This window comes from Canis lupus, chromosome 22 (assembly GCF_011100685.1).
Source record: "Canis lupus familiaris isolate Mischka breed German Shepherd chromosome 22, alternate assembly UU_Cfam_GSD_1.0, whole genome shotgun sequence".
In the NCBI taxonomy this organism is placed as follows: domain Eukaryota; kingdom Metazoa; phylum Chordata; class Mammalia; order Carnivora; family Canidae; genus Canis; species Canis lupus.
The window spans coordinates 9,623,645-9,641,294 of NC_049243.1; the positions used below are offsets into that span (position 1 = coordinate 9,623,645).

At 36.8% G+C, this 17,650-nt stretch overlaps 1 protein-coding gene across 5 annotated transcripts in view; it reads left to right on the top strand.

The window, feature by feature from the left end:
- Positions 1–17,650, top strand: part of ELF1 (E74 like ETS transcription factor 1) — a 106,295-nt gene that overhangs the window by 72,261 nt on the left and 16,384 nt on the right. For all 5 annotated transcript variants that reach the window (XM_038569669.1, XM_038569667.1, XM_038569670.1 and 2 more), the window contains exons 3-4: positions 8,181–8,361; positions 16,717–16,824. In XM_038569669.1, the coding sequence (XP_038425597.1) occupies positions 8,181–8,361; positions 16,717–16,824 (289 nt within the window). The remainder of the gene's footprint in view (positions 1–8,180; positions 8,362–16,716; positions 16,825–17,650) is intronic.

Here is a 17,650-nt window from a genome sequence, read left to right on the forward strand (position 1 = left end):
ACAGACCTTTTAGAATTTCTAGAAGAAAGGAGGAGAGTATTTATTATTCGAGCCCAAGTTAGGACAGCTGCCCGGGATACACAGTCTTCACAAAGAGAGTGCTCTCGCATATTTTCTTTCAATCCTCGCCATAACCCTGTACTGTGTGGCCACTATTGTTATCCTCATCTTATGAATAAGGAGAGCCTTTGTAAGGAGAAATCTCGGGGAGGTTGAATGAGGAGATGAATGTTGCCCAGAAACACTACTGTAGAATGCAACGGCACCTGCACTGGGGTTGAGTTGAGGATTTGAGAAAGCCCAAGCTCTTATCCATTATGCTGGGAAAGACATAAAAGAGGAAAAAGAACCTCGAAGGAAAAAGAGAATCTAGAAGAATATTAAGTAAATCGTCTTTTATAGCAGTTATACATAAGTAGGATTCTCACTTTCTCCCAAATACATTTACATATTAAAATTTTTAAAAACTAGATTCACGTACTACATTTTTAGTCCGGAAAGCTATTTTTCAGAAGTTAGACAAACGTGCTAGGCAGTATGTACTACAGCTCCATAGCCTTTTCTGCTTGTTTGCTGAAGCTCTCTTTAATTTTTTTTAGACTAAAGATGGATAAGCTCATGTAAAGAGAGCTTGAATTGGTCAACAGAAGTATTCTCATTTGCAGATAATGAAGCTGTTTTAATGACAGGTTTTTTAAAGTATGAGGAGAATTTGGTTGTGAAGAAGCCTTCACAAAAAACTTTGTTCTGAGCCTCAGAGATTTATTGCACAATCCGGCTTATTTTATGTAATACATCAATTCCTGAGATCATTCAAAATGTATTTTGAAAACTGGAAACAGTGGTAGTTATTAGGGAAGGGAACTAAATGGAAAAGGGACAATAATATTTAATACTCTTGGCATACAAATGTATGTGTGTATTAATCTATTCCCCTAAACAGTTTTTCAAAAATGCACCATGGGAGCTTGTTTAAAGGAATATTATTATTTTTTATTTATTTATTTATTTATTTATTTTTTTTTTAGGAATTTTAATTCATTTTGTTCACTCGTCACCTTAAGTTTATGTGTGTAAATCCACCTAGATGTTCCCTTTAATTTTATTATGGCTTATACCGTAATAGTCTCCTTTTTAAGTTCTGTATCTCCCATCAGATTTACCTCTACTTTTAGACTTTTTTATTGAAATATTGCATAAATATAAAATATGCACAAGTCATAAGTGTACAGCTTGATGAATTGTCACAAAATTGATTATGTTTCAGGTTTTGCTTTTTCTGGAAGCTGTTAAACAGTTGTTGCTGAGACTAGATGGTTGAGTTGTGTTCACTGCTTTTCTGGAAGGACTATTCTTAATTAAAAACAACAACAACAACAAAAAAAACATGTCTGTCAAATGTAAGATTAGAAGTCCCCCCCCCCCCCAGTTTTATTGAGATGTAACTTATATATAACATTATTTAAGTGTACAATGTGATGATCTGGTATATGTATATAAGTAGTAAGCCAAATTTTAAGAGTGTTTATTTCTATCTAAGTCAAATATTGAGGCACTATATCACCAAATTGTTTTATTGAATGGTTACTATATGCCATGCAGAACAGGTGATCTATTTGCATGTCATTGAATTCTTACAACAATTCTGGAAGTTATTCTCATTTTAGGTAGACACAAACATGGAAGCCTAGAGAGGCTGAAAATTTTGTTGGAGTTCAGACACCCAGGGCATGGTGCAGTCTGACCGTAATCAGGGTCATTCTAATTCTAGAGCTCAAGCACTTACTATTACATCCTATTTTCACCAGGGGTATTTTTAGTGCATTTGCTGCATAGGAAATATCTGATCGTGTCCTTGATAGACTGAGGTGTTGTTGGGTTTTTGGTTTTGTGTTTTGTTTTTTTAAGTCAAAGGTGAAAGAAATAGTTTCACAGCAGTGCCTTTGTAGGATGAGGCTTTGGGGGCAGTATTCTGATCAGAAAAAAAAGACATGGGAATTGGTTTCAAAGACTCATTTTCTTAGCAAGTGAACTATGTTTAGCGTGTTAAGTTTCTTGGAGTGGCCTTTGGGTGGGGATGCTACTGAAGATTATGGGAAAAGGGACGCCCCACCCCGCCCACTCTTGGTTTTGCCTTGTCTTGTGACAAAGTGATAGTGTAAATACTTAAAAATGTGCTCATTTTGCATCTATCTTAAAAAATGAATGTCTGCATTGGGAAGATTTTTAAAGACTGTTTTTAACTTGCCTTTCTTTCAGGAAAACATTTGATACATATTTCATTTTCAACTATTTCATAGAGGATCTTGGCAGAATGTTTCACAACCATGTTACTAGATTGAGCTATGCTGTCAGGCAAACTTGGTAAACAAGTTATTTGCAAGTTCTTTTTTTTTTTTTTTTTTTATAACCAAAGACCTGTTGAATAAACTTACCATATAGTTGGAATAATGGTCCATACTTCCTTAAATACCGTCTTAGGACCTTGGGTTGTGGTATACTCATATAGTGAGATTGAGGTATACCCTAGTGAGTGTAGCAACATACATTGCTGTTTACAGATAGGCCACTTTCCTTCTCTTTTTAATTTTATGGTATTGCCACATATGTCACCAACCACAACAAATGGCAACTGTGTAGTAGAAGGTGTTGAAATTTGGGAACTCTCTTTCATGCCAGAATTTGGTTTGATTTTTTTTATATCTGCTAAAAAAAAAAAATTGTTAAGTTTTGCTTTCAATACGTGTGTTAAATTTATCTGAAATTAATAGAAAGGAAAGCTGGTATATATTTTTCTCTCTCGAGTCATTAAGACCCTCAGTAAAGTTATACATCAGTTGAAAGCTAATCACTACTGCTTAATTTGCTTATAAAAAGTGAGGCTTTGAAAACTCTGATCTTTGACAGATTGTAATCCCAAGAAGTCTTCCATTCTTTTCCTACCCATCATTTTGTGATTTATTTTGGTTCTGTTACAAAAACAAATGGGAAAATAGTCTGCAAGTGCCAAAAGATGTAATAATAAAAGTAATATAGCTTTGGTTTTTTTTGGATTACTAATATTTCAGACATTGATGTGAATCAGGTTAACTCAGTTCAAGGACTGCAGTTTTGAATTTTGTAATTCTTTAGAGTAGTGGTTCTAAACCCTGCATGCGCGTTAGAACCACCCAAGGAACTTTAATAAACATGCCCTGGTCACGTCCCCAGATGTTCTGATCGTTTGCTTCCATGTAGGGTCAAGTATTGATATTTTTAGGTGTTTCCCAGCATAGGATCACTGTTGACAATCATTGGTAAACTGGGATTCTCTGATTCAGCTAAAAGTGAGGAGAAGATGATTATTTAAATAAACAAAGGTTTTAGAGATATTTGGAGGTTTTTTTTTTTTAACATAGCCAACCAAATGAAACAGTATTTTTGTTAGCACATTAACAAAGTGTTGACCCCTTCATTTCTTAAAAGGAGATAACAGCTCTTATTGCTGGCTATGAGGAATATGGCCATTTTGTGAATAGCTGTGATCTTCCTAAAGTTCATCTTTTTTTTTTTTTTTTTTAATTATTTGAGAGACGGTGTGAGCTTGAGCAGGGTGGGGGGAGGGGCAAAGGGAGAGAAAGAAACAGGCTTCCCTGCCAAGTAGGAAACCTGATGTGTGGGGCTCCATCCCAGGACTCTGGGATCATGAACTGAGATGAAGACAGACCCTGAACCTATTGAGCCACCAAGGTGCTCCTGAAGTTCATCTCTTAAATAAAACTTGGGAAAGGTTCTGGGTGAAATGATGTGGGGAAAACAGGTGGAAAAGATTTGGTGGTCTTCAGCAAAGAAACATTTGAAGAATAATGACTAACCCCAATTTAGAAATAAGTAACAAGAATATATCATCTTAATTGCCATTGTTTTGGGTAGATGGAGCCAACCATCAAATGATAGGCTTAAAACTAAATTAAATTGGATCCTATTATGAGTTGAATTACTCCCTCGGGGAGGGATCTGATCTCTGATTCAATATGATCAGTGTCCTTACAAGAAGAGAAAATTTGGACGCAGACACAGGGAAGAATACCATGTGAACATAAAGACAGTTGTCTACAAGCCAAGGAGAGAGTCAGGAACAGATCCCTCCCTGATAGCCCTCAGATGGAGTGACCTTGCCAACACCTCGATTTCAGATTTCCAGCTTCCAGAATTCTGAGACAACAAATTTCTGTTATTAAAGCTGCGCAGTCTGTGATGCTTTGTTACACCAGCCCTAGCGAACTAATACAAGTCTCAGTATTTTATTCATTTTTAAAATTAAATATAGGAAACATTTAATATTTGAAATTTTGCCATACCTTCATTTAAGAGGTTGGGAACCATTTCTCTATCAGGAATCTTAGAATGTGTGGCTATAAAATTTTTAGGTTCCTGGTAACTCAGACTTGAGCCAGTTAGTTGCTAGTCAATCCGTATAAAAGGCTGGAATTTATCATGAGCCCAGACCAGGAACTAGAGTTTCTGGAGTATATTCCGTCCATTTATGGTAACATAGGGGGAGATTCTTTTCAGTCACCCACGGGGTTTCCTGGATGCATTTTATATATATAGATTCAGGCCTGTTACCTGACATTTAGTGTTGGTCTGTTTGCTGTATATGATTTAGTAGCACCCTGGAGAAATTAGAGAGAAACAACTTTGTATATACATCTGCATTTCATGGGATATTCAGAAAAGAGTGGCCCATGCTTTTCATGAAAGGAGCGAGTACCCTAGAGAAAGACAGTATGGCTAAGTCAGGAGTAATCCTGGGAAGTCCCTGTCTGTGCCCATGATGAAGTTCATAATAGACTCAGATTGGAGAATCCCTGCAAACGATGATATAGAAAGTCATACCTGAAACACAGCACAGCTCCTTACTTTTTCTGGTTTTTGTGTGTTGTGTTGTTTTGGTTTGGTTTGGTTTCGTTTCGCACAGCCAAATAAATATGCCAGTAAAACAAAAGGGCTCCATGTTTAAGGCTATAATAGTGTACGGAGAAAGAGCAGAGACCTTGGAGTCTGTTTCATTTAAGGTCCTACCACCTACTAGCTGAATGCTTTGTGGTAAATTATTTCCCTTCCCCTCGAGCTAGTGTTTTCCCATGTAGAAAACAGATAATCCAATGTATCTCTCTCATAGGCTTTTGAGATGATTAAATAAGGTGGTAATTCATAAAAAGCAGTGAGCAGAGTACCTGGTGCATGTTAAGTGCCAATGAAGGGAGTTAATAGTGCTAGCAGAGGCAACAAGCAGGTGGCTGTTGTGCATGGTAACCACCCCCCACCCCAGCCATTTAGTCCAAATGAATGAATGTCTTCTAGGGGTGCCTGGGTGGCTAAGTGGCTAGGTGTCTACCTTTGGCTCTGGTCATGATCCCAGGGTCCTGAGGTGGAGCCCTACATCAGACTCCCTGCTCCATGGGGAGCCTGCTTCTCCCTCTGCCTCTCTCTCTCTCTCTTAAGAATAAATAAATAAAATCTTTTTTTTTTTAAAGGATGCATCTCTTCTATCGTAACATTATATACTTAGTTTTGGCATCCATGCCTTAATATATGCCTAAAATATCTTAAGAAAACAAAACCTGGAAGTGCCCTTAGGATCAGCTCATGCTCTTCTTTGATTTATTTATTTTGAAAGATTTTATTTTATTATTTATTCATGAGAGAAACAGAGAGAGAGGGAGGCAGAGACACAGGCAGAGGGAGAAGCAGGCTCCACGCAGAGGGAGAAGCAGGCTCCACGCAGGGAGCCTGACGTGGGACTTGATCCCAGAACTCCAGGATCACGCCCTGGGCTCCCTGGGCTGAAGGCAGGCGCCAAACCGCTGAGCCACCCAGGGATCCCCTCTTCTTTGATTTAAAGTGAGGAAAATGACAGTAGGATTGGAGAATGCCCAAGCTGTCATGGTTCACAATCTTTTGAGTTTACGTGTTGCTGCCTTCTAAACCGCAGAACCGTGTGTCCCTTTTCATTCTTTTTGTTTCCCTTTTTTTTCTCCCCCCCCCTTCCTTTTCATTCTTAATTATTAAGCTTTTCGCTTCAAAGGAAACTAATGGTCTTGCTCTACTGTTGTGCCTAACATTTTCCTTAATAAACTGAATAAAAGTTATCAATCTTTGAAGTGAAATTAAAAGTAATTAAAGTAAATTGAAATAGACTTGGTTATACATAGACTGTCTCTGTTATGGAACAAAGAAACTGGTAGCAGGGGATGCCTCTGGGGAGGGACACTGATGTACAAGTAGCATGGATTAGTGTTCTACAAAACCATGTTCTTGAGACCTATACATTCTAGGAAATAGAGTCATCATTTCTCCAATTCACTAACTGGTAAGTAGAATACAACAAGGAAGAAAGTAGTAACAAATATCTGTAGTTATTTGAAACTCGACAACTACGTAGATTTAGATAAAATTTTGGAGATATCCCTTGTAATACTCAAAACCTTAACACTCAGCTACCCCAAATTTCAGGAGCCACATAGATTTGGTTAGGAAGTAAAACTTTGGTTTCATCTGGGTTGAGGACTGCTCCTGGGAATTGCTTTGACATGCCTTTGTCTCTGACTTCGTGGGCGACCTTAGGTAAATTTCTTAATCTGATTCTTCATCTGCCAATGGATGGAGGTGATAAGCCCTGTTCTTACCTGGTACATAGAGTTGTTGCACATAAAATGAAATCACGTAAAAATTAACTCAGTTCTGGGCTCGGCCTCATTAGAAGATTAGGAGCTTAACCTTGAGCTCTTAAGAAAGAAGTGTTTCAACAAGCACATGTTCCTTCTAGGATGGATTGCATGTGCAGCATTCGCTTCTTAAAAAAGAGAAAAGGAAAGCCAAATGACTATACTTTGCCATTTTATGTACTTTCTCTTGTGTGTGTGTTTTACAGTGCAGTGTGTGAACCTCCTATTTTCTGTTTTAAAACTTAGGATTTGGAGAGACACTTACTTCTAACTTCCTCTTTTCTGAATTAGGAAGAAACATTTTGAAATAAAATGATCAAAATATGTTCTAGGGTTCTCTTTTTTTTTTAAGATTTTATTTATTTATTCATGAGAGACAGAGAAAGAGGCAGAGACACAGGCTGAGGGAGAAGCAGGCTCCATGCAGGAAGCCTGATGTGGGACTCGAACCCAGGAATCCGGGATCACACCCCCAGCCAAAGGCAGGCACTCAACCACTAAGCCACTTGGGCGTCCCTATTCTAGGGTTCTTAATCATAAATTTCAGAGCATAGGATTCTTGAAAACACAGATAGTATGTTTAGCACCCATATCTTAATGTTTTTTTTATTTTTATTTATTTATGACAGTCACAGAGAGAGAGAGAGAGAGAGAGGCAGAGACACAGGCAGAGGGAGAAGCAGGCTCCATGCACCAGGAGCCCGATGTGGGATTCGATCCCGGGTCTCCAGGATCGCGCCCTGGGCCAAAGGCAGGCGCCAAACCGCTGCGCCACCCAGGGATCCCCATATCTTAACGTTTAATTGAAGTAGTTAAATCCTTATGAAAGAAGTAACATTTAACCTTTTAAAAGGTTTAATGGTTATGTTAACCATTTAACATTGTACAGTGCTACAAACATGTTAGGAAATATACACTGGATCATTTAGGGTTAAAGGAGGAGTGTCTACCACTGTCAAATCAGAAGAAATAAAAATAATAATATAGAAAGATAGTGATAGATATCAAACATTTCATGATCATATTAAGAGATAGAAAATGAAAGATAATTTTTCCATTTGAGTCAAAAGCTATTGTTGAACCCAGCCTGTGTGCCAGTGACAATGTAACACTTATTAAACTTATGTGGTTCCTGTCAAACTTTCGTTGAGATTTTATTTAATTGTATATTTCATCCGTGTGCCACTTTATATGAATTAGTGATATTAGGGGTTTTTAAAATTTAATGTGGTTTAAAAATATGCTTTTATAGGATTTTCCAGTGGAAATCCTATAGTCAAGACCCAATATTGATAATAAAATTTTATTTTGTCTTAATAGATATGTATTATTTGCAGCTCAGAAAGATTGTCAAGATTTAACTAGCCAATGATATAAAAACTAAACTGATGTCCAGTATAAAATATTTTTTGGTTGTATTTAACAAAAGCAAACATTTTGTTAATCCTTTTTTCCACTCACCTCCCACAGCTTGGTGACCCAGCTATTTTTCCTGCTGTAATTGTGGAACATGTTCCTGGTGCTGACATTCTCAATAGTTACGCAGGTCTAGCCTGTGTGGAAGAGCCCAATGACATGATTACTGAGAGCTCCCTGGATGTCGCTGAAGAAGAGATCATAGATGATGATGACGACGACATCACGCTTACAGGTGTGTGTGCGCCTCCAGCAGCACCTTACCTCAGCACAATTTTGGGCAGTATCCTTGCCCTGTGATTTTGGGGACATAAGAAGTCCCTAACTGGGTTTCAAGTGACTCCATCATCTACAGAGGCTAGAGCCCTTCAGGGAGAAGGAAATTATATTTTCTCTCATCCACCTGTGTTTCATAGTGCTTTCTCACCTCCCTTCCCTCTTTCCTAAATGTACTGAGTTGAATGTGACAAAATAGATATGTAAGAAGAACCAGACCAACTGAATTCGTCAGGTATTCACTGAGCACTTTTTATATGCCACACTCTGTATTCTTGTTAACAATGAAAAGTTGTTTGTAGGGAACAACATAGGAATGTTCTTCTTTACTGCTGTCACAGGAGGCAAAATAGGAGGCCATGACCCAAATGTAGGATAAGGTACTAGGGTTTAAAGAAGATTTCTCTTCTGGTTCAGTCAGAACTAGTAACATATTTGAAACGTGAAGAGTTCACTGTGTAAGTGTGAGATAGTGGTAATGCTTTTTCATCAGTTTTAGGAATTGGTACATGGATTTGAATTTTTTTTAAAGATTTTATTTATTCATGACAGACATAGAGAGAAAGAGAGAGATTGAGAGAGAGAGAGGGGCAGAGACAGACACAGGCAGAGGGAGAAGCAGGCTCCATGCCAGGAGCCCGACATGGGACTTGATCCCGGGACTCCAGGACCAGGTCCTGGGCTAAAGGCAGGCGCTGAACAACTGAGCCACCCGGGGATCCCCTGGATTTGAATTTTTATACATTTACATTCATTTATCTTGGCCAGAGGTGTTGGAGGTATTTGAGAAAATTACTTATTGAGAAGCAAAGGTTATTTGAATATTTATTCTTAAATTTAAAAAGAATAGGAAATTAACATAGCCATAATGTTATTAACTAAATCTACACTTTATTTGTATGCCAACCATTTCAAACTAATGTCCTTTTTCTGTTTCAGTATCCTATCTACCGTCTTACTCTATATTTAGTTATTTCTTCTTAGTCTCTTCCAGTCTATAACAGTTCCTCTGGCTCTCTTTGTCCCTCAGGCACATTGACACTTTCGAGGAGTACATTATATTATGTCCCTTAATTTTATTTGTGTGATATTCACTCATGAGTGGACTGAAATAATGCCTTTTGAGCAAGAATACCACAAAACGGCACTGTCTCCTTCTAAGCGCATCATATTAACATAGTAGATTTCTAAAAGTTCATTATCTCATTTAATTCTCAGAACAGAAAAAGAAGAGAGGTTAAATGAAATGACTTGCGTAAGATCACGTATCATGTGACTGAGTCCCCACTGATAACGTTGACAAACAACACTTAGTTTTTGTATTGTCCTCTGTTTTTTACAAAGCCTGTTCTCCTGTATTCACATTTTTTGTTTAGAGGAACCCAAATGAAAGTATTTTGATAAATCTAGACTTAGCAGATTTTTCCTTATCAATTAGGGAATTAGATTGATCGATGAGACGTTTCCATTCATTACTGGTGGCAGATCGTGTGTTTTGTATAACAGAATGATCATCACTGTGCATATATCCTTTGTGTAGCTAGTAGGTTGTTGTTTTTTTTTAAAGATTTATTTATTTATGATATATATATAGAGAGAGGCAGAGAGACAGAGGAAGGCAGAGGGAGAAGCAGGCTCCATACTGGGAGCCCGACGTGGGACTCGATCCCGGGACTCCAGGATCGCGCCCTGGGCCAAAGGCAGGCGCCAAACCGCTGAGCCACCCAGGGATCCCCGCTAGTGGGTTTTTTGCAGTATATTTTGTCACAACTTCTTGATGCCTTAATGTAAGGCTATGCTGTCTCTGTAGGTTGGGAATGAGAGTCTCCCCTAAAGGCGTGTTTATTCCTGGTTTTAGTCATCAGCGTGGTCCTCAGAGAAGGAATTGAGACTTAGGAAAGCAGATCTTAGATCTTTAGGAGAAAGAATTGCTTCTTTCAGTGTTTCATTCTCTTGGGCTTGGACTTAAAGATAACTGATGGCAAGATACAAACAGGCCCCTTCCTTCCTGGAAAGTAGAACTGGTATTGAACGGGTCTGGACAACAAGCTGTATCTTGAAAACCAGATTTGCTATTTGCATATTCTCCCTCCCCTTTCTTATTTCCCAACCTGAGCCTTTAACTCTTTCATCCTTGTTTGAGCAATGTCATAAGAAAGTGAAGAACCTTGTAGCCCTCCTAAGTTCAGAGTGAGAGAAGGAAGAATGTTGTGTTTCTCAGAAACTACTGGGAAGAAAGAGATAGGGAAAGAAGAGTTTATAAACTGTACATGTGAGTCCTAGGTTGCACTTCAGATGATATTAAGGAATTTTTTTTTTTATATTAAGGAATTTTTTAAAAAGATTTTATTTATTTATTCCTGAGAGACACAGAGAGAGAGGCAGAGGGAGAAGCAGGCTCCATGCAGGGAGCTGGATGTGGGACTCGATCCCAGGACTCCAGGACCACGCCCTGAGTGAAAGGCAGATGCTCAACCGCTGAGCCACCCAGGCATCCCGATATTAAGGAATTATTATTAGTATTTTTAGGTATGACAATAACATGCCATACATACGCTAAAATATTTAGATAAAATATGATGTCTTAGATTCCTTCAAAATAATCTGGGGAGTGGGTGTGGGGTGTGTGCAAGGGGACCTTGGGGCAGTAACTGGAGTATAAATGAAAGAAGATTAACCATGTGTTGATAATGGTTAATGCTGAGAATGGATGTGTGAGAATTCCTTATACTATGTTCCATAATTTTTATTTTGTTTGAAATCTTCAGTGATAGAAAGATTGAATTATTTTTATGGATTTGAGGCTTCTGTTAGACTGTGTCATCTGTATGCCCTGATTTCAGATTTTCATGTTCATCAAAACACTTTCATTTTTATCATCGGTTGATCTCATATCAAGTTTGATGTATATTTGAACCTGTATAATGGTAAAATACCACTTTTATCTATATGTTGGAGTTCCACATAAGGTTTCATTTTGAAAAAGGTTATGGTGTTAACAATTTTTTAAAATGATTTGACCACGAGTTCTTTGTATGTGGAGATTCTTCTTCCATTGCCAATCTTTGAAGATCTAAAAGTAAAATTAACGGAGGTGGTGCAAATTATATTTTCTCAAATAGAAGGTAACCATAATGACTGTATTCATTAGTAAGTCTTGTTTAATAGTGTTTTTTTTTTAAGATTTTATTTATTTATTCATGATAGACCTAGAGAGAAAGAGAGAGAGAGGCAGAGACACAGGCAGAGGGAGAGAAGCAGGCTCCATGCCAGGAGCCTGACGTGGGACTTGATTCCAGGACTCCAGGATCACACCCTGGGCCAAAGGCAGGCGCTAAACCGCTGAGCCACCCAGGGATCCCTAATAGTGTTTTTTTAAAGATTTTATTTGTTAGAGAGAGCTTGTGTGTTGAGAGAGAGAGGAGGAGCAGAGGCAGGGGCAGAGGAAGAGGGAGAAGTAGACTCCTTGCTGAGCAGAGAGCCTGATGCAGGGGCTCCATCCCAGGACCCTGGGATCATGACCTGAGTTGAAGGCAGACACTTAACCGATTGAACCACCCAGATGCCCCTCATTATTAAATCTTATCTTTTAAATAATACTATTAGGTCTCTTTCATATGTATTCTTGTCTGTTTTTATAAGATCAAATGCAATTTTTAGTAATTTATAATAATATAAAATATATTTAATTAATTATTCCCTAAATTATTATAGTATCTATGCTTTCTGTCCTTGGTGTAAATAGATTTTAACTAGTTGCTAGGTCACAGCTAATGTTTTTTTAATTAAAAAAATTTCTTTAATGTTTTTTTCTTTTTTACAAAGAAGTTTTAAAATGCACATATTATTTTTTTTTTTAAATTTTTATTTATGATAGTCACAGAGAGAGAGAGAGAGAGGGGCGCAGAGACACAGGCAGAGGGAGAAGCAGGCTCCATGCACTGGGAGCCCGACGTGGGATTCGATCCTGGGTCTCCAGGATCGCGCCCTGGGCCAAAGGCAGGCGCCAAACCGCTGCGCCACCCAGGGATCCCTAAAATGCACATATTAAAAGCTTGTGGGTTTACTATTGCCAAAAGAAATTTTTGGCATCCATTTAATGAAAGGCTAACATTTTCTTTATGTCTTTAAAAGGCAGATGTATTTTTTTGGTTTTCTTTCCTGTTTTATGTAGGACTTACCCATTTATTTTGCTTTTCTCAATTTAAGCAAATGAAGCTGAATGAAATAAAATTTTACAAACTAACAATGATACTAAACATATTTAACTTGCCTCATATTTTTTAAATATAAAAGGTGACATGATTTCTGTATATATGGCTGTGAAATGATTTCTACTGTATAATAAGTTAAAAAAGGCAAAGGTCAGGTAGCATAAATAGTATATTACTTTTATTTAAGATAGAAAAGATATAAATAATGTGTCTTTGCTTATATTTTAAAAATATAAAGATAAATATAAAAGATATATCTCTTTTATAAATATAGAAGATAAATCACAAAACTAATAAAAATGGTTTTTTACAGGGAAAAGGAAGGGACAGGGATGAAAGGTAGATTTTCTAAATACACTTTGTTATGTCATTTTAACTTTGGAACCTAGTAAACATTTAACATAATGATAAAACAACACTAGGTCCAAAAGAGGAAAAATTAGCAATCTCTAAAAATTGAAGCACACTAAAACAAATGAGCCTAATTACATTATTGTAATTGAGGAGTGGCATAACCATAAAAAGAAGAATTACTTAAAGTGATCTTTTAAAAATATTTATTTATTTATTTATTTATTTATTTATTTATTTATTTATTTATTTATTTATAGAAAATGAGCGGGGGAGGGGCAAAAGGAGAGGATTGAGAATCTTAAGCAGGTTTCACACCCAGCATGGATTCTGACTTGGGGCTCAGTCTCACAACCCTGAGATCATGATCTGAGCTGAAATTAAGAGTTGGACACTTAACTGACTGAGCCATCCTGGCGCCTCTAAAGTTATTTTTAAGGCTATGCATTTCCTAACAGGAAATAGCCTAAAAGGCAAAAAATAAAAATAAAGCTGCTAAGAAATCTTAAATTGTTTCCAGTAATTACAACTTGTGTGAGTGTGTACATATGAGAGAGATGTTAGGGTAAAATGAAACAAATAATGATGTTAATGTCCTAAGAAGCCAAGATTTATAGAGTAAAACTAGATATACAAATGTTAAATTACAACGTTAAATAAAAATTCTATAATCCTATAGAGTCTACATAATTACATGGTATAAATATATAATTCTAGAAATAAATTTTATAGTGCTAAATTTGAATTGCAAATATTAGTATGAACTCATGATCTGTTTTCTTTAAAAGGACAAAGACAAAATATTTTTTAGTCAAACATGGGACAACTTAAACATTAATGAGGACAGTAACTAATGGATTAAAGTAGATCTGTTTATTTTTTATTTATAAAATTCATTTATTTTAGAGAGAGAGAGAGAGAGCAGAGAGAGTGATAGAGGGAAAGGGAGAGAGAAACCCAGGCTGACTCTGCGCCAAGCGAGGAGCCTGACTCAGGGTTTGATCCCATGATCCCAAGATCTTGACCTGAGCTGAATCCAAGAGTCAAATGTTGAACTGACTGTACCACCCAGTGATCTCATAATGATATACGCACATAAAAATGGTCACCAATAAATGATGTTAATAACTATTTTTGAAAACTAACAAATATGATTAAGAAGCAAACATTTATTTTCCTTTTCCTATTTGAATTATATCACTGAGTAACTAGATTATTAAATGAGATTATTAAATAACTAGATTATTATTCTCTTTATAATGTTATTCCAGCTAATCATCACATATTAAAAATAGCCTTCCCCCTAAAATTTCAGTGGAATTTGTTTGAGCCTTCAGAACTGACTACCAATTTAAAGAAGATACAGAAAAACATTTAAACTATACAAAGGGAGGAGAATCAGCAAAATCTAGATTGTGGGGAATCTACAAGACAAGCAGCCTAACTTCTTCATTGATTGCAAGGAAAAAAGATGGAGGGGGGACATAGAAATGAAAAGAAACTTAAGAAATGTGTCATTCATTTGCACCTTGTTTGAAACTTGATTCAAACAAAAACTATCAACCCTCCCCCTGCCACCTGCCATTTATATTTCGGACAGTTGGACATTTGTATGCTATTTGATATTAAGGAAATACTGATGTTTTTAAATGCTTGATGGTAGTATTATGTTTATGTTTGTTTCTTTTTTTTTTTAAGATTATTTATTTATTTATTTATTTATTTATTTATTTGAGACATAAAGAAAGGCAGAGACACAGGCAGAGGGAGGAGAAGCAGGCTCCATGCAAGGAGCCTGATGTGGGACTCAATCCTGGGAATTCAGGATCACGCCCTGAGCCAAAGGCAGACCCTCAACCTCTGAGCTACACAGGCATCCCATGTTTATGTTTTCAAAACAGAGCCCTTAGCTTTTAGAGAGACATTGTAAAAGTTTTACTACTTAAATATTAGGATGTTTAGAATTTATAATAAAATATTGAGGAAGAGGTGTGCATATAGATAAAATGGGATAGGCCATGAGTCAATAATTCTTAAAGCTGGGTGATAAATACACTGTAGTTCAGTGTATTATTCTGTTTATGTTTGAAAATGTTTAAAATTCTTCAAAATAATGAGTATATTTAAAACTCCTCAAAGTAGTGTACAGGTCATTGTCTCTAACTGTATTTTCCACTAAGGATCCCAGGGTAGCTAGGAGAAACTATTCGTTTCGTTAAGTTTGGGGCAGGAAATGTACAAGAATAGCCTGCAACATCTTATCATCCCAGGAGGCATGAAGCTATCAAAAATTATTCAAGTCATGTCTAAAAGACCCAGGCCCCAGCTTTAGTTCCCAGTGGCTGTAGATGGGACATTTAGAGGATCATTAAGAATTACAACTGCAAAGGACTGAAGAACATCAATTATGTTAAAACCTATGTATTTAAAATTATACTAAAAAAATAACTGAATGTCACTTATGGAAGATGCCAGAAAAGCCCACTTATTATTCTGAAAATATGTGTATATTTTTAATTTTTTTTATTAGGAAAACCTTGACAGGAATGCCTGGGTGGCTCAGCAGTTGAGCATCTGCCTTTGGCGCAGGGCATGATCCCCACGTCCTGGGATGGAGTCCCACATCGGGCTCCCTATGAGGAGCCTGCTTCTCCCTCTGCCTATGTCTCTGCCTTTCTCTATGTGTCTCTCGTGAATAAATAAATAAAATCTTAAAAAAAAAAAAAAGGAAAAGCTTGACAAATAAGTGGTTTGAAATTCGTTTTTTTTCTTAAGCAGTAGGCAACTAAATTATTATATAAACTAATTTTATCATTTTCGTCTACCCAGCAGACTTTGAAATGTTTTGTAAAACTTGCTTATGTAAATAAATATATAAATATTTAAAAGATGATAATTATTGAGTTATCTATGCCTTATTTGATTTTTTAGAAATTTACTTTTAGTAGTATTCCTCAATTCAGAGAATTTCAAAGCCTTGACATAGGAGGAATATGCTTTTTACTAAGCCTTAAATTAACAAGATTTTAATAACAGGCTTAAGTTTTTATTTTTAAAATTTTTGTAATTTTCATTTTTTTAAGTAAGTTCTACACCCACCATGGGATTTGAACACACAACCCTGAGGTCAAAAGTTAACATGCTATACCAGCCGAGCCAGCCATGCACCCCAGAGGCCTAAGTTTTGTTTTTTGTTTTTTTTTTTAAGATTTATTTATGTGAAAGAGAGTGCATGTGCAAGAGTTGGGAGGGGCAGGGGGAGAAAGAAAAAAGCAGGACATCCCCCCCACCCCCACACTGAGCTCTGAGCCTGATGCAGAGCTCTCGATCTCGAGACTCTGAGATCATGACCTGAGCCAAAACCAAGAGTTGGATGCTTAACCGACTGCCACACAGGTGCCCCCCCCGAGTGGCATATAATTATTATTTATAATAATTTATTTATGCTAGAGAGATCATGAGCAGGGGGGAGGGGTAGAGGGAAAGAAGCCTGGGTAGCTCATTTGGGTAACTGTCCCAGTCTTGATCTCAGGGTTGTGAGTTCAAGTCCCACACTGGACTCTCTGCTGGTGTGGAATCTACCTAAAAAAAAAAAATTAATAGTCATATTCCGTATAGATTTTATCTGTTGATACAAAGTATGTATGTAAACCCAAGTATTAAGTGATGTATCCTAGTTCAAGAGATCAAAATCTGTGTGTTTTTGAGCAACAGAGGTCTTGTAGCTAACTCATGTTTTCTTCATATAGTTGAAGCATCCTGTCCTAATGGGGATGAAACAATTGAAACTATCGAGGCTGCTGAGGCACTCCTCAATATGGATTCTCCTGGCCCTATGCTGGATGAAAAACGAATAAGTGAGTGGTCATGTGCTATGATTGTTTGTATTAATATACTTTGAAAGGTTAGATGGCAAACATCAAGAGACGAAAGATCATGTTTCATATGTTTTGTGTCCCAGACTCATTTTAAAGTACAGTAGTAGTTGAGACAGCTTTGCTAAAGTATTCAGTTAAACAAGACTTTTTCAGTTTTAAAATTGGGGAGTGAGACCTTTAGGAATAAAAAGTAATTTATTTAGTTGTCAAATAGCAGATTAAGAAAAAAAAATAGCAGATTAAGGAGAATTTATTCTGGTAACCTCATTGGTGTACTCAGTAGGGTATTTATGGCCCAAACTATTCTAATTTAATGATTTCTATGGGTATTCATCAGTGAAATAGGCAAAAATTCACTTCGTGGCAGAAAATTCACTGCCACATTATTGATCTGCTTTTAAATCCATGTTCTTCTGTAAGCTTTTCTGACAGAGTGTCAAACTCATAAAATTAACACTAAATGTATTTAAGTTGTTGAATATCTTCTGTATGCATAGCAGTGCATTATGCAGTAATGTGATATACAAATGAACAGATAACTTTTTTTCCTCAAGTTTACAAATTAATTTTGAAGATAGTTGTTTATGTAAATAACTGTAAAAGCCAAAAACAAAGGCCATGGGAGAGATGGCAAAGTGTTCTGGAAGAAAAGAGTTTTCTGGCTAAGATTATCAGAGACCAGCTTTATGGAAGGAATGTTTTAACTTGGGCTATAAAAGACAAATAAGCTTTTAGTGAATAGAGGAGATAGAGGTGGGCATTTAAGAGAGAGAATGGGTTGAGCCAAGGAAACAGACCTGTAAAA